Raw genomic sequence first — 18,037 nt, forward strand, 5'->3', positions numbered from 1 at the left:
CAAATGGAAGTTTATATTAAGTAAACTATTAAGATCTCTCTGTGTGTCCAGATGTACAGGAGGAAGGAATAAATCCTTGCTAAGTCCCCAAATGTGCAGGACCATACAGTTGAGTACACCTTTCTTTCAGAACTCAGCTGGGCATCAGCTTTTATCTTCTAACTCATGTTTGCAATCATTAGCTTAGCTAGCATGCCTGCAAATGTTTTTCTCAGCATTCAGTTTTTGCAGCCACAATTTTCAGTTCTGAGTTTTGAAAGCCAGACATCTTCAGGAACAAATCTACCTAACACAACATTTGTGTGCCTATCTGCAAATGGGTACTTCTGGGATTGCAAACCAGCCTGCAGTGTTTTAAAGACTTTGATTCTTATTAAGCCTTCTTATCATGTCTAAAGCTGACCAGTGGAAAGATTTTGGCTCTGCAGTCATTGTCTTGAAACAGGTGGCTTCACCCACTGCGCAAGAAGTTGATCCACACACAAAGTTGATGTATTTATTTACAGTTCTGTGCAGAAAGGGGTGCTGGGTGGCAAATCCACAAAGGTGAGTGTAGATATGTCGCCTATTGCTTTAGTGAGAATCTGAATCACTGCACGTGTTATGAAGGGAGTAAGTCCCTTTGAAATTTTATATGGTAGACTGTATTCAACTGACACTGTGGTGGTAAAAGGTTATTAAACACATGTGAAAGGCAACGGTATGTTGAGAATGATCTGTTATTCCTTTTACAGGTCAGTTTGTCCAAGACCCTGCTCAAGAGGGGTTAAGATCTTTTGTCAAAATGCATGAATTTTTTGCTTTCCTCTTAACATGGGTTGTCACTTTGCCCTCAAGAGGATTTTGTGTGGAAACATATCATGGTGCCCAGCTGGGGCACAGCACTGAATGCAGCTTGGATGGAGTCTGGGCACAGCTCAGTGCAAATCCTGTGGGACACAGTGCCACTCCACTGCTGGGCTCAGCACCTGCCAGCAGGCATAGCAGTGGGACAGGCTTCAAAATCCATCTACCCAGGTCCTTCCCAGCTCCATTTTGGCCTTCATTGCCTGTTGGCAAGACAGAAAACATGTCGTGACATCACAGAGCCCTGTGCGACAGCAGCCCATGATGTCACATTGCCAACACGTGCACGAACAGAGAAACTGTGCAGCTGCTCAGCCCGGAACATCCCAGCCTGAACTCCGACCAGCATGGCAGGCCAAGGCAGCGCACGTGTTAAGATGTCATCCTTGCAAAAGACCAGAATGAGGCTCATCCTGTTGGTCTTCCTGACCATAGTGCTCCACAGGCTGTCTCTGTCCTTCATCGCTGCCACGTATACGGCCGAAGAATGGACCAGCAGCCTCGACCCTTGCAATCCCAAAGACTGGGTAAGGTTCAGGATGGACATCATTCCCGAGGGTGCAAAGAAACCGCCTGTTGTCACCAAGAGCATGACTGCTGAAAGGACCAGCACCACCGGCCTTTGCAATTCCCAGGACCAGGTCAGGGAGAGGCTGGACATCGCTCCTGAGTGACTGAAGCAATCACCCACTGTCCCAGAGAGTGCAGCCTCTAGCATGTCCCACCCTTTGTGCCAGTTTTGGAGCCACCTTGCCCTTTGACATGACCTGGTTGCTCCGTACAGCTTGGCAACCTGTGGGGCTGCTCAGGATGGCTTGTATTGCCTTCTGTATCTGGAGAAATGTTGAAGAAACTTCAGGGTCAGGGAAGGTGATGGATGTCCTCATCTTCAGTAGGGACAGACTGCTGGGAAAAGAGCACCTTGAGGTGATTCAAATAATTCTACAGGGTGGAGGAAAAAACCAGCCTGCCACCCAGGACCATGAGGCTTTTCTACCACTTCCACATGAAAGAGCACTTCTAAACTGAGGAACCAAAGACAATTGACAAAACAACCAAGATAAAAACAGATTACAAGGGAAAAACAATGCCAGCTCATCAAACTAGGGAAAGGGCAATTTCGGCAGAGGGAGATTATGACCCATCAACTCATGGCATACTGATTCAAGAACTCAAAAGACGAAGAAGACTGAGCAAAAGGAGGAAATAATTTAACCAAAAAATTGAATAATTGTTAATGAATTAATAATATGGACTATGACTTGTAGCCAAGGAATATTAATGCCTTTGTTCCTGTCAAATGTTCTGTGGGACTGGCTAGACTAATTGGCAGTGCAGAGATAAACCCACGTAGGCTGCTGAATTGTGGCAAGACATTGCCACAGGTAGAGAAGCTGGCTGTAAAAGTACACCTTGGAGATGCCCACATACCCAAGAACCAGGCTACTGAAGAACACGAACAGGTGGATCAGGCTGCTAAGATGAAAGTGTCTCAGATGGATCTGGACTGGCAACATAAAGGTGAATTTTTTTTTGGCATGGCGGGTCCATGACAGCTCAGGTCATCAGGGAAGAGATGCAACGTGATGGGCTCATGATCTAGGGGTGGACTTAACCACAGCCAGTGTCTTCCAGGTTATCCATAACTGTGAAACATGTGCTGCAATCAAGCAGGCCAAGCATAAAGCCTTTGTGATAAGGGGACAATGGCTGAAATATGAGAGGCCTGGCATATCAATTACATCACACTCCCACAAACCCACCAAGCCAGGCACTATATGCTGACAATGGTGGACACAACCACTGGATGGCTGGAGATGTACCCTGTGCCTCACACCACTGCCCAGAACACCATCCTGGGCATTGAAAAGCAAGTCCTGTGGTGACATGGAACCTGAGTCAGACAATGGAACTTATTTCAAAAATAGCCTCACAGACACCTGGGCCAGAGAGCATGGGACTGAACAGGTGTCTCATATTCCCTATCCCCATCAGGCAGGTCTCCCTACCTGCGGATGGTTTTTGCTATAAGGCAGGCTCTGCTTATGCCATTCTTCCCATGGTTTTATTTGGGATCTCCACCACCTATGCAAAAGCAGGGACACCTCTGCTGTATTTAGGTCAGCTTCCATGAAGCCCTGTAGTTCATCTGCTCCTGCTTCCAAGTAGCTGCTGCTGGTATGTAGGTATGTGGGACTGTGTCCACATGGGGTGTGAAAGACAGGCTCTGGATTAGGAGAGGTCCCTCCAGGCTGCCGGCTACTACCTGCCCAGATATGACCCAGACTCAAACACCCACACTGTGCTTAGGAAAAGCCTCTAACCCAGCACCTGCCTTTAAGATGAGAGGTAGTGCACCTGGCTTTTCCTGCCCAGAGCACTTTAGGTCTCCCAGTCATGCCCACCTCAGCCTAAAACAGCATTTCTGCACACACATCTCCAATTCATCCCTGGCGCGACCTCAAATACTTTAGAAATGACAGTGTTTTTGGACAAATGGACATGAAAATCATAGCTTCTTGTTGTTAACTTGCCAATTCTATCCAGTGTGGGACAGCAACAACACAAAGGGAAACTGGCAGAAGACAAATGGGTGGGTTTTTGTTTGAGACTCTTTGTTATCTCTATTGTTTGCCTACTGGTTGGATGCTTCACAGGGGCTCAGGAGTGGATGGATGGGTATAAAGAAAACACTAAATTACAAACTCAAGAAGGCTCCTCTGTGCCTTACCAAGGCAGAATGCTGTAACACTTGGAGGCACCTACACTTGCCCTCCTTCAGCTGCTGAACAGACAGAAAACATCAATTTCTAGGTCTACCTTGTGCCAGAAATTGTCTCACATGGCAAACAAACAAAGAAATAACACCTATTTACATTTTCAAACCCAAACAGTAAGATTGTCCCATGCTATTGATTTGGAAAATGATGGAGCAGAAATGCAGGACTGATAATCCAGGTATTGACAACTAAGCTATGGATGAACACTACTGGTGTTTTAAATGGCAAGGGCTGCTTTTGGCAGGGGTCATCCTCCTGCTGCCTGGATGGTTCTTAAAGATCATTTCCTAAGTCTAAGCTCTTGCTGTAATAATGAAGTGAGGCTGTAACTCTCCACAATGAAATCACAACACTCCCCTCCAAACTTGCCAAATGGCTAAAAGGCTTCAAGATCAGAAAATTATAAGGAGCTCAGGATCAAACTGGGCTTATTTTAATCAGCTTTGATAAAGACTTATTCTGTTTTTACAAAAAAAAACTTCTTAAAAGTCCAACATCACAACAAAAACACATCTTTCCAAATGGCTAACTCCCAAAAAAATGCAGCCCTAAATGAAGGTCTTTCATATACCCTTCCTCCTTCAATTCCCTGGCTCTTATTTCCAGCAGTGTATTCATCTGTTGCTTCAGCTGCTGCCAGTGGAGCTTCAGGATCCTCTATGTCTCTCCATGTCCCCTTGGCAGGTTTCAGTCCTGCACACAGAGCTGTGGACTCACCACAAAGCTATGGGTCTCTGTACTGCAAAACATCTTGGGCTTTGGCTTTCTCCTATGCTACCAATACTGTTCTCCCAAATGCTTTTCCCTACGTCATTATTCAGTCTTGCATCCTGCAGAATTGGGGCTGTGCTTGGCTACTTGCTTTTTCCTTCTCTTCACTGGCTTTCTGTTCACAGATGCTACTACGCTAAAACAATACAGCAATGAAGCTTCCCATTCATGTGCTGCCACTGACACAGAACCTTTATTTTCTCTGTATTCCTTTACTTTGTATTAATCTTCTTTATCTGTCATCCAGCCTAGTCTCCTCAGCTTTGTCCCGTCCAATAATTTCCAGATATTTTCTCTTTCATCTCCAATACTTGGGGAAAGTTTTTCTCTATTATTTTATATGCCATCTCAAAAACCTTCTGTTTGTTAATGCTCTTTCTAATCTCCCATGTGTCTCATCTTTTTTTTGCAAATGTAGTACTTTGTTTTCCTGTAGGATGTATTTGTTTGTTTCAGTTACTCTCACCCAGCATTTTGAATCAAAGAACTATATAATTTAAAATAAGATGTCCTGACAATGTGAAACAAACCCCACTTGAAGAAGTGCTATCTTAAGATCTCATGTAGACTAGCAACATCTATTTACACTGGTATTTCCCACTTTTTTAGCCCTTAGGAACCTAAAGATAGATGTGAGGTGCCCAACTGTTGTTTCTCAGACTTGAGCTTCAGTTGATTCCGATCGTGGTTTTGGATGGATAAAATAAAATAAAATTTAAAAAAAGCAAATATTCTGATACTCACAAAATGCAAATCCTAGCAGAACCTCATAAAGGTAATTTTTTTATCACTGTCCCAATCTTAAGGATTTCCTGGGCAGTTTTTATGTGATGCATCATGCCCAGTCAGAAAGTATCCATGCCATCTTATACCTTCCCCTGCACATTATTGCAAGGAAGGGTGATAGGAATGGTTTTGTCAGGAGATAGAAATCTCCAGCAGTCTTTGATCTGGGAGACACAGTCACATCCCATGACTAATCTTTCCATAGGTCACAGGCCAGCTCACCCTTAGACTTATTTGCATTCAGATGCTCTCCAGCAATATCCTGTTTTCTAATTTAGGAAGTACTGATGATTATACATGGGGTTTGGCTCATTGGAATTCTTTTCCTCTCCACTCTCCATTACATTGACAATTCATCTCCACGCATGTGTGAAGGCAGGATGAAAATTTTCCTCTTTCAAAAGAGAGAAAATACCATTGTTTGCACTGATGTCTGCTCCACGAATAACTGTGAGAGAATGTGCCAGGGTTGAATTACCATGCCAGTCCTGGTTGCTCCTTCTTTAGATGTTTTTACCTTACCCTCACACTGGCAGTGTGGTTTTTCCAAACCTACAGCTCACCTTTTCCTCCTGGTTACAGGCCCAGCTGCTATTTCTTCCCTGAGGGGCTTCTTTGCTGCACTCCGACAGTCAGTCCCACCACTGCTCTTAGGTACTTTACACACCCTTAACTTTAGATGCCCCGGATTGCTTTGAGTTCAGTCAAATATTTTCATTTCCCTTTCCATACAGACAGTGTTTTTCCCTTTCCCTTCCAGATTAAATTCTCTCCCACACAGATGATTGTTTTTCCCTCTCCAAAGGTCATCCAGAAGGTGGTTTCATAACCACTTCAACCACTGATGGGCCTTATAGTGCTGTTCTGATTCTCTTGCAGATGAGATGTGGGACAGTAATGTGGAAGATGCCCCAAGTGTAATGTGGGGGTCCCTGGGCTTCCCAGCAAAGTAAAACCCCAAGAGAGGATTGTTTCCAATCTAGCAAGCTGCTATCAGCCTGCATTGCCTGCAGCCCAGCCTGGCTCATCACACAGCAGCGAGGAACAGCAGCCAGCGTCTGTCTGGTCAGCCTTACATATGAAGGAAAGGAATGCAACCTCCTTCCGCTGCCTTCCACCCCTCACCCGCGCCCCAGCCCATGGTTTCTTGTTTTCATGCACTGCAGTAAATCCCTTTGATCCCGCAAGTGGACTTTGCACGTGCAAGCTGAGTGACCAGCCCACATCTGCCTCTCTGCCTGTGAACCCCACACTGGGAGCTCTTTGTCTGTCGGGGCACTCACACCCGTTTACAGAGCCCACACTGGCAGACTGCTCTCGCACGACACACTAACAAACCACCAGCCAAAGGAAAATATCTTGCAATCATTTCTGACCCTCTGGCTCAGCCACAGACTAAGCCAAGTGGCTACTAGCCATTGGCACTGCTGGGTGCATTCGCAACCCACAGCACATTCAGTTCAGGCATGAAAAAAACAAAGCACCCATGGAGAAAAGGGCTCCTTGTCCCATGCCCTGAAGTCTGCATGGGAAAGCACACAGACCTGACATTTATAATTCAGTCCCAAATATCCATAGCTACTCCTCTCTGTCCCATATTTTTACCAGAGGCAGGAGATCCCTGTGGGGAGCCCCACTGAAGAGGTCAGTGTGAACCCATTAAATGTCTTGATTGTACCAGCTCTCATTCAAGGCATCCAACCGTCAGTGTGTTTTTAGGGAACTGAGCATGTAAGCAGTGTGAAGAGCTCTGAATGACTTTGTGCTCCAGACTCAAATAAGTTGTTTAGGTAAGCCTAAAGTGCCCTTGATTTACTCAGGTTGCTCCCAGGATGCAAATGTTCACAGGTATTTAAACTACCTGCTTTCCACAGACAAAAGTGAGAGACAGGTTTCCTGCTCCTAGGTTCTGCATCAAAGATGTGTTTTAACAAGAACGCTGTATTCAGTCCTCACCACAAAGAGAAACCATGCCTTCTACAAAACTGTGCACAGCTAGGACATGGCAGGGGCAGGGTGGTTTTGCAGCTGTTAGAACAGGAGAGATAATCATTCCAGGTTTGTATTCCCTCTTGTTTTTTGCCTTCCTGCTTTCCTAACAACCTATGCTATCTGCTCAGGACATGGTGAACGGAAACAGAAACACTCCCATAATTCAGGGATGTTTAAACCACTGATGGTTTAACAGGCAAGACCAGAGGAGTACTGATCCCACCAGGTGAAGTGCTGGGAATGGTAGATCTGGGCTCTGCACCCAGGCAGCTGCAGCCACATCATTTGATAAAGGTCTTCCCTATCTGCCAGCAAAGCAGATGTGCCTTTCTCACCACGTCAAGCACTGCTGTGGATGGGAAGGCTCAGCACATCATGGCACCACACACAATCCAAGGCTATTCAACAGAAAGATCACAGGGCCAGTGAGAAATGTTTCTCTTCATGGATTAATTGTAAAATGTAACATTCCATGTGGTAATGTTAGAGGGGAAAGGTTTTGGCCCCAGAAAATTCAACCAGGCCTAAGGCTGGGTTCAAAAGCATGCAAACTCTTACAAGATTTTGACACCAAAGGGTAAAGATGCAGAGAGATTAACAGTTTTTGCAAGTGCTCCTCGCAACTCCTTGTCCATATCCCATTTGAGTGACAACACCAGAAAAACTTCACAAGTTCACTCTTTCCAGGTTATTGTGTCCTATCCCTGACTAACTTCAGGAAAGGCAGTGTCAGACCCATCACTTTGAGCTTGAGGATGAACATGGGGGTCATATCTGAACAGACAAGATCACTGGGTCAATAGCTCTCACACTCATCATTTGTGCTTTCATGGAAGCTCCACTGTCTGCTGGAAAGCCTTGGCTGGAATGTCCCACTGGCCAGCTCCAGCAGGGACAAGCCCTCACAGCAGCATTGGTGCTACAAGGAACCAACATTCTGACTGTCTTGATGCTGATTTTAAAATTACTGTACTACTTTCACTGGCTTTCAAATCACTGAATCACAGGTGAGGTCACTCCTGGCAAGGTGGCTATCCCCAGTAAAAGCACTAGAAAGCCCATATAAAAAGATCAATGCCTTTTATGTCTTACTGTGATTTATACTTCAGACCATGTAACTTTTACAGCGCTGCCCAGTATGTGATGGATGCAGCTCTCTTAACAACCCACATATTTATCTGATTTACTGCAATGGCCCAACGTGTTATTTTCTACCTTGCAAGAACTACCTTGCTTCTAGGAATCTGCCTGCATGATAAGATCGTGAACTAATTGTGCAGCTATTGTAAGAGACCACACATTTTACAGTAAAATTGAGAAAACTGATTATAGCAATCCCTCTGGAAACAAGAATAATCACATGATAAGACAGTGCTAATGGGAATTTATCATCTCTCATCACGTGTGAAGCTTAGAACAAAGCAGCAACGTGTGTGAACTGCATAGCTATTAATGCCAATGAATAGCAGCTGAAAAGCTGCTGGGGACTATGAAGAAATGAGAGGAGGGAACCTGAACAGCCAGCCTAAGCCAATTCAGTATGCTTCAACCAGCTTACACACACACATATATATATATGCAGCATTTGTAAATGTTACCCAAAATAACAGCCTCACATTTATCCATACATCCTATTCCCTCTCTAACTACACCATTTCATTCAAACTCCATGTCATTCTTTTATTTGTTCTCACTATATTTTAGCACTGGAGAAGTCCAAGATCATGAGTATCTGAAGGGTATGTGTATACGAAGGTAAGGCCTCTGCGTGCCTACACGTCTGCATCTACACACACTGCCTCATGCACAGATTACTCCTAAACCACATATCTAAAATCTGAAACACATTTCTCTTTCTCCCATACAAAAGGCACCAAAAACCTACCCATGCTATTTTCTATTTGAAGAAAATAACATTTGACTAAACCTTACATTTTTAAAGTCATCTTGGGGAAGGGAGTGCCAAAAACCCAAAGTGACACGCACATAGTTTTAACATGAATGATACATCTACATCTCTTAGATATCCTAAAATTACTCTGCATCAAGCCACATAAGACATATGAAACCCCAACAGGTTAATGGTAGATGGTGAACTCCTCTGTTCTACAGAATAATGGGTACATTTGCTGGCCTACCATATTTTCCACTGCCCTGTTTCATAGACAGAATCTTGGACTTTCAGAAGAGATTTCTGGTTTTTTCTAAATGAGAATAAAAGGAGATGGTTACAGGTAGGTGTCAGGAAGACAAGATGAGAGAAGCATCCTACATAAGTACCTGTATGAGTCCTCTGGTGAGCCTTTAAATGGGAGCTCTTTGTATAAACTTTCCGGCACCCATTAAATTGACAGCGATGAACCCTCTTCTTGTTTTCTGGGGATGCCTCTGTCCCTGTACCTCCTTGCTCACTGTCACTTTGCCCACTTTTTATTGTCCCCGCAGTTGCTGTTGCTACACCCACTTTCACAGAGCCGAGTGAAGTTTTCTTGGCTACCAGTTTCAACGTCACTGTGCCATCCACTGCTGAGAGAGTCTGTGGGGTTTTTACAAGGTGGCGGCTGAGCTCCGGAGACGAAGGCGGGGTTAATGAGGTCACTGCATTGAGCTGGGCCTGGTTGACAGCTGTGTAGCCTTCTGTGGAAGAGCTGGCGGACTGCGAGCTGAGGCACGTCTCAGATAGCAGTTTGTCACGGGAGAGGATAATGTCCATGTTGGTGCTTTTGTCACATGTACTGGTCTCCACTGGCAAAAGGATGGGGTCCAGCCGTCGTATATGGTCCTCTGCATCTGGGGCTGAGGAGGCATGAAGGAAGCAGTCCAAATCCTCACCAAAGGTCTCAGAGATCTTCCGCGGTTCAGTCTGAAGGTATCGCTCCAACTCCAGGCATGTCTGCAGAAGGGAAAGGAAGAGGGGAGGAAGAGAAACCTCTGTTAGAGAGATATTACAGCATAGCTGCCACTGAGGGCAGGAGAACATGGTCCAGAGGCATTCCAAGACAGCACTCATCAACACCAACATCTTCTCATGAGATGGTCACACTTTGGGAGACATGAGGATTTGGCACTTGTTTGAGGCCACTCAGAGATAATCTGCGAAAACCCACATATGGCAGCAGATATTACACTAGAAGTGAAGATACAACAACCAGAAAGCATCCACTACATTTCCATTAAAGTCTGTACATTGTTCCATGAGTACTAGGGCCTTCTCAACTTTAAGTAATCTGTCCGACAATCACTTCCATATGAAACTATCCTAATACACTCATCATTTGGCCACGTACAAACAAAAAGTCACCTCTCCAAATAACTGCTTCCTCTTCCTTCACAAACATTAACTTTCTCTCCAAATTTAACTTGGTGCAGTTGGCTGGGGCCCAATCTTCTTTAAACAGTACAAATCTGAAGCGTGGCTTTTTGAGATAGGAGGAAGAAAAGCTTCCAGTGAGACCACAGCTTGTTTCAAGGGCCTGAAAGAAGGAAAAGTGACAGAAAAAAGGGGATCTACTGTCACTTTTAGAGGGAGTTTTGGCACGTCTGGTCAAATGGAGCTTCCTATATACAGGACACCAGACTTGTACACAAACATACACACACCTCTTTATTAAAAAGTAGGTGAAGTTGAAGTCAAAGAGGCTGCCACATTAAAATTTGCTCCTGCACCTCCACAGCAGTGATCATCAGCACAAGAATGGGATGAGCCTCCTACGTGAATGTACCTTAATATGAAGTGTCCTGAGCTTGCCCAAATAAAGCCTTCAGCTACCAAAGCACTGCCCCAGTGTCCTCCACAGCCAACATTATAAACTTTTATTGTTTATAGAGAACCATTTGCTGTAGTTTCAGGAGCTTTTAATGGAGTTTATTAGCACTGTTTTTCATTTCTTGCAGCTTGAAAGGACGGCTGGTTTAATACCCACTGTGATTTCACAGGGCTTGGAGAAAGAGACATTCTAACTAATACATTTTAGAAACCTCTAAGAACTACTCCTCAGAGAACACTTCTACCAATATTAGGAAGGGGATTTTAGTAAAAATTTTTTAATCTATGGGAGCTGGTGACCCAACTACATCTCAATCTGGCGAGTCCAGCATCTGATGAAGAAATTAAAGCTTCATATGACCAGAGGGGATAGAAAGACTTCTGCCTTCTGAGTATAAAGGTCCCATCAACAGGAATGTAAGGAGGTCCCACTCATGGCTCTCTAGGAACTGCCAGGTCATTTGAGATTACTTTCAAAGCTCCCAGGAAGCAGCACTGCTGGTTGCAGATACTGTGTGGTGGGATGACTTTCAAGTTCACAACAAAATCTGCCACACTGTTGTTCCCTTTTAAAATAATTGCTGATTAGAGATCTGAGCTGTAGAGATGGACAGAAAGCAACAGAACAGAATATATGAAGATGAGACACGCTATGCTTCAGCATGTATGTTATATTCAGAGGTATGAGACTGTCTGCACACAGGCCTGGGAGTGGGACACTTAATTGTACTTTCCTTAAGCAACCTTTCCATTTTCTTTATAAGGTGCATTTTTGGGACTATGAGAAACAGCTTTAGAAGGGAATCTGGTCTCTCCCTAAATAAATCCTAATGGGTTTTGGGAGAAGCTTTCCAACATGACACACAGTCTTTCAGTAATAACCCCCACCACCAGGAGAGGCAATGCTTTTGCGTTCTCCACATCATGTAATTTGGGCTTTCTGGTCCACTTAGCCTTCATGCAATGGGGCAGAAACAAGTTTAGGGGCCAAATAAAATAAAAGGCTTCCAAAGGAAAGAGCAAGCATAATCACAAATTAGGGGTGGAAAGGTTGGGGGGGGGAGAGGGAGGGCAGCAGCACGGAGACAAGGACTCAAGGCCATTAAATCTGATGACAGTGACATGAAATTTCAATTGCAGTGGGATCAGAAAGCTGCATGCTAGCTCTGGGCTGCCCATGGAGGGGAAGCGAGCAGGAGGTGCTGCTCCTTTAAGGCATCACTACCCCATGACAACAATAGTGGGCCTGACAGTTTTTCCAGCTTCACCATTAATTTTCCATAAAGAGCAGTTTCTCGATGAGCCCTTTTCAGGCAAAGCCTGATGCTTCACAAACCTGTAATTATTCCTGGCTCCCCCCTCCCGCAGCCACTGCACCTGTGCCATTTCAAGACACCAGCTGGTCATGTCTTGCCTTCTGCTTCTGAAATCCAAAACCAGTGGATCAAGCCCATCTCCCCATAGAAGGGGGGAGAAAAACAACTCAAAGAAACAATGTAATGCAGTCCCTCCCACCCACCCCCCTCAGCCTCTCCACCACGTCAATAGCAGGGAAGAGCCTAGCAACGCTGAGCCAGAAAAGCCCTGCACCTAATCTGCATGGCAGACAAAGCCTGGTGAGGGGTTATGGCCACAGCCCTTCCCTTACCTCCCGCCAGGGCCCTACCTGCTGCTGCACTTTTCCTTGGTGGCAGAAACAAAGCATCTTTCCCCATATGCACTTCCCAGCTTATGCCAAGTACCTTATGCGACCTTCTCTCCTTGTGGTCCAAATCTCCCAGGGAGTGGTGAGGAAGGGTTTAGAAACCAGCCTGCTTTCTTCACTCCTTGCCCTGGCATGAAAATTTTTAGGCAAACTAAGCCCACCACCTTGTCTTGAGCTCTGACTTGGAGAAACCAGTCAGGCTGAGACCACCAAGGTCCCCACTCCAGGCTGGTGGACCACCAGGAGGGGCAGGAAAGTTCTTTGGTCTCCATTCCCACAAAGCTATTTGCCACTGAGCACATAAAAAACTACTGGGGTTATTTTGTTGTTTTGTTTTGGGGTTTGTTTGTGGGAGGAGCAGGATATTGACCACTGTCTACCCTCTAGATATCCCACCAGCAGCCTGGTCAGAAAATAGTTCAAGTATATCTCAGACAGGAGTGAGCTGCTCTTGTCATGCTCTTATCAAAGTTCTGCTGGACATCCAGCTTCTCACCACTTGTGCAAGACAGGGAGCTTTGTGTAACAGATGGAGTATGTCACATGTGACACGAAGTCCCACTACCCTTCACTTGCTACACTGCAGGCAACATGGTGGGTATTAAACTTCCTTATCCAGTGCCAGTACTATACACAGCAGTAAAGACTCTAAAAATTGAAAAGGGAAGAAGATGGCTCCCTTCAGGAGCAAAAGAAGAAGATCCATTAGACTGCTGTTGGCTGTCAAGCCAGTTCCACTGGCTAGGTATAAGAAAGTGTAACCTACTAATTCAACCCATCTGTCCTGATTAATGAGGGCCATTCTCCTTGCACCTTGGTCCTCAATTTAACCAGTGAAAAGAAATGATAATTCATGGCAGACAAATAATAGGATGTGACTTTGTGAGACCCTACCTACTTGAAGTAAGCCAGTTAGAAAAGGACAACAGTCTGGCATGTGGACAATCCTGTCTGTCAAGGCCTTCCTCTGATTTTTCAGTTTCAGATACAATTGCAAAATTCCCCAGTTCTCCCCTCCCCAGCAGAGGAACATTTCCATCACCTGCAAGAAATGCTGTGTTCACTCCCAGTAACTCAACACATCTCTTTGCTCCCCATATTATTCTATCATCCAAGTCCTCTGGGGCACATGGAGTGGCAGAATACATGTAAACTACACACCATGACACCTCCATGTGCAGTACCAGATCCTTCAGACAGTACAAGACAGCCACTGTAGAGCTGTTCTATGCCTGGTAAGGACCTACTTCTTGTTAGTCCTTTCAGAGTTTGAAGTAGCACTTGTCCAGGAAAATTGAGTGTTTGGTACGTTTGTCAACTGAGAAAGGTATGACCTCTAATCTAGTTGGATTCTTACCTCTAAAGCTCATTTACTGAAAGTAAAGATTATTTATGAAACACATTGAGTATGCTCACCACTATGAAATCAAACACACGGAAAATCCAACGTGTGCCTCTGACAGCAGAGATGTGATACTTCTGTATCATTTTCAGCAGAGCTTAGTACTCATCGAACTCTACAGCCAGCAGAAATCAAGACAGTTTTGCCACTAACTGCAACAACAAGAGGAACCTCAGACTCTGCAATCCCCACCTAGACCTGCAGATACTTGATTTGGTTCAGAGTCTATATTTTAAGGTGTCTATCAGCTATCCAGGTTAAAGTTGACCCAAAACATTCAAAATCCAGACATGAAGGAGCTGGAGTCACCACTCATGATCCTGATGTTTGACTTCATCCCTCTCCCAGAGAGGAATCAGGAGGAAGGTTCTAGCTGGAACCACCACCATCATCAATGTGCCAAGCCTCAAAGCAGTGTGTATCTCCCTTTTAGAGAATGACAGGGGAAAGGCATGCCCAAAGGCCAGGAGCCTTTGCAGGGACACAAGTTTGCTATCTAGGCTCAGGTCCAGACAGCTCTGGAAAACCTAATTCCACCTGATGAACCAAAATATAATCCTGGTTCTCAGGGTATAAATCTAAACTTGCTCCAATGAAATGCAAAGATCTAGTTTTGGTTGATAGCCATGTTATGTATTGGAATTTCACCCATATATACAGACTTTTGAAAAATAACAGATCACTTGAGAAGCACCTGCCCATGTTGTGAAGTCTTTAAGGCAGTTAAACTTCTGGATGCTTTGCACAGGTAAATACAGGACAATATTGCCTGGAACATGGGTAAAAAAAAAACCCAAACACTTATAATAATTTGAGGACAGAACAGCAGGGAAGGCACTTTATCAATATATTCATTGGCTTCCTCTGTTTTATTGATGCTGAAGTATTTTATAATATCTTGATTCTGAATTTTTCTAGCAGATCATAAGAAGTTCTTATCTGGAAGTGCTAGTTACTTCTAAGTGCCATTTTACTGCAGATATAATTGGACATCAAGCACTGAACTTGGAAGTTATCCAAAACCTAATTAGGAAGTTGGATACTTAGATCAGGCTGTGACAGAAAATGAAAATGTTGAATGTGGCTGACAAGCAGGTCTGATCTACCAGGTCTGTTTACAATACTTGAAAGGATTCTCTTTGTAATTTACACAAGCAAAGCAGAATTACACATGCAATAGTGAAGGCTAAATTTCAGCTTCCATCATGACCCCATTGCTTTCCACTGGCATGTAAAAAAAGGGCCTCATCTCTAAAAAACAGTGAAAATCTCAAGGCTGCATTGGAGGAGAAACTGTCTTCAACTGAAGACAACCCAAAACAGTAACAGTAAGGTCAGTGTCGTCGCCATTCACTCACACTCAGCCAACAGTGGCACCAAGGTCAGTACTCACTATCAGTGTTTCATTGTGCAGCAGAACAGCAAAAGCTCTGAGCGACACTGACACTAGTATTGCTGATACCACAGACAGAAATTGAACTGGATGTTGTGGGGCAGCCATGAAGTTAAGAGGAATATGAGATTCAAAACTTACATGCCTCCCCTGAAATGCCATGCTATTTTTTTATCCTTAACCCTAAAACAAGATTTGAACGATGGATCTTCTTCCCACTGCCAAAAGCCTTCATTACTTCCTGAACAACAACAACAAAGCCCAATACTCTTGCCCATCTAGTCCAAGATTGTCATCTGTTCCCACCCAGCTGCCAAAACCTCCAGCTTTTCCTCTTGGCAACTTTTACCGGGCAGTTGCTAGTCATGAAAAAGCTGCAGCACATCAGAAGCTTAACATTTGGGACAGAATAAAATAAACAGAGTTTTACTATTAAAATAAGTAGTTTTGCAAAATACACTTGGGAGAAATGGAAAACTGCAGCCTGAAATGAACATATATAAGAAAAAGCTTCAGGCAATAACAAATAATTTCTATTGCAAAGGTTTTAAGACAAAACTAGTCACCTGACAGCACATGTTGCCTATGTGTTATATAGTTCATTGGGAAAAAGAGAGCTAAAACCACTTTTCACATACAACAATAAGATACTTATTGACAGCTAACTTGCAGTAAACATTTGTATGCATGTTCCTAATCCCTTGTATATACAAGGGAAATGAAGTTAACTGCATGCTCAACAAACAGGCTTTTGCCAAGTGCAAAAAGCAGGGACAGGCACATCTGGCAAAGAATAATCATATGATATGCAAAGATTTGTTTCCCTGTGGTAACTGAGGCATCAGGCCAGTCCTCCCTAACACCATCTGAATGGGTCACACCGGCCACCAGTCTCAAATGGACAAGTCTATTAATTCTTGACTCCCCTACACAGGACGAAAGTCTCTGTTTGCTAATTTCTTCAATACAATAATGGCCTGTGCCCATTTTCCCTCTTGGTCTCAGCCCAAAGAATGAACTGTTAAGGAAGTGTATTTAGCCAAACCAGCCCATTCACTGTTATTCATGCACAACAGCACTCTCAATAAACTCTCCTACCATGATTCAGATGGCTTTCTCCCTGGATCTTCTCTTACACTTCTTCAGAGTGTTAGAAATGCTAAAATCAGAAGCCTCAACTGCATTCAGCAAAGATAATTTTAAAGTAAAAATGTGAATATAAAGAACAGAATCACTACTTCCATATAAACATGATTAATTTTCCTGTAGCTCTGGGGTAAGATGTAACCAGGGTTATCAAAGATTTTAATCAGACTCTAAAGATCAAAAGATCAAAATCAACTTTACCATAAATTACCAATTTTCCCCAGCAGAAATGGTGATAACGAATGTCTCAAATAGAAAAAAAGTCTGAACCTGTAAGTCTAACCAAGCAGTTTAAATAAGGCTTTGTTCCCTAACTTGGTGATAATGAAATACATCTTTATCTAACAAATATTCTTTTGAATGGATAAGCAAATTTTTTTCCCCTAAAAATCTGTGGTATTTGGGCCTTAAGCATAGAGAATGTCAGTGCACTGGTTATGAGATACCGAACAAAGGGCTGCAGCTAAGCGTGGCTGAATTTGATAGGCATCTAGATAGAAAGAAAAAAAAAGGATGAAAGAAATCTGCAAACACTGAACCAGGGCTTTGGAGGGCTTTTGTTATTTTTTGACCGATTAATAAAGACAGAAAAAATATCTGCGACCAGTCACAACAACAAAAAATAGCATCAATGTCAGCAAAGGATTAAGGATAGCCAAATCAAGAATTCAAAAGTGCAAGCAGTCCATTGTGCTAGTATCAAAATATAATAAAAGCCATGTGTGCTTGTACACCACCACATACCCTGCATGCTGCCATACAGTCAAGACAGCAAGTAGCCATACAATGACCATTTGAAAAATTATATATAAAGTAAGAGTGCTTCAAAATGTTTCTGAAGAGAGCATTTATTTATATAACAACCTTGGATGGCTTTGAGTGAGCTGGCTAGTGGCCCTCACTGCAAACTTTTCTCCAAACTTCATCAGGCCTGTATTTAACCTGTTGTTGCCCAGTTTGGAAGCAGCTTTGGTTTTGCTTTATAAACAGCAAAAAAGCACAATTAACTCCTTGAATTGTCAGTCCTAGCTTCCACTGAAATCAAAGGATCAGGTTCAAAGCATGCCCCAGAGCATGGTAAACTTCTCACAGGAAATGGATACGCAAGAGCAAATGCTGATGACTGTGGAATGTACAAAGCAGAGCAATATTTTAGGTCTGAATCCTCAATTAAGATTCATCCTTAGAAAGTATTGCAGGGGGGGTTACATAGCAGAATTGGATTCCTTGTAATTACTCTGGTTAGGTTCATGAATGAAAAAATGTATTCTATAGAGACATTTTATTAACATACAGAGCTATCTGAACATTTCTTACTCAACAGCTGACACAAACGTACACAGCAGTTGTGTTTGCACACTCTCACGCAGCAGCACATTCATAAGCACAGTCTGTCACAATTAGCTTATTAAACCAAACCTGGAGATGTGATCAATACACTCAATATATG

The 18,037-nt window shown here is 43.7% G+C and overlaps 1 protein-coding gene across 4 annotated transcripts in view; it reads right to left on the reverse strand.

The window, feature by feature from the left end:
* The window catches only part of KLF7 (KLF transcription factor 7), a 65,375-nt gene that overhangs the window by 24,640 nt on the left and 22,698 nt on the right, over positions 1-18,037 (reverse strand). For all 4 annotated transcript variants that reach the window (XR_015773124.1, XR_001331273.2, XM_014249608.2 and 1 more), the window contains one exon: positions 9,456-10,068. Coding sequence is in view for 2 of the 4 variants with exons in the window: in XM_014249608.2 (XP_014105083.1) it covers positions 9,456-10,068 (613 nt within the window). In the remaining 2 variants the exon portion in view is untranslated. The remainder of the gene's footprint in view (positions 1-9,455; positions 10,069-18,037) is intronic.

This window comes from Pseudopodoces humilis, chromosome 8 (assembly GCF_049639895.1).
Source record: "Pseudopodoces humilis isolate 2021_Gansu_Grassland_sample_001 chromosome 8, ASM4963989v1, whole genome shotgun sequence".
NCBI lineage: Eukaryota > Metazoa > Chordata > Aves > Passeriformes > Paridae > Pseudopodoces > Pseudopodoces humilis.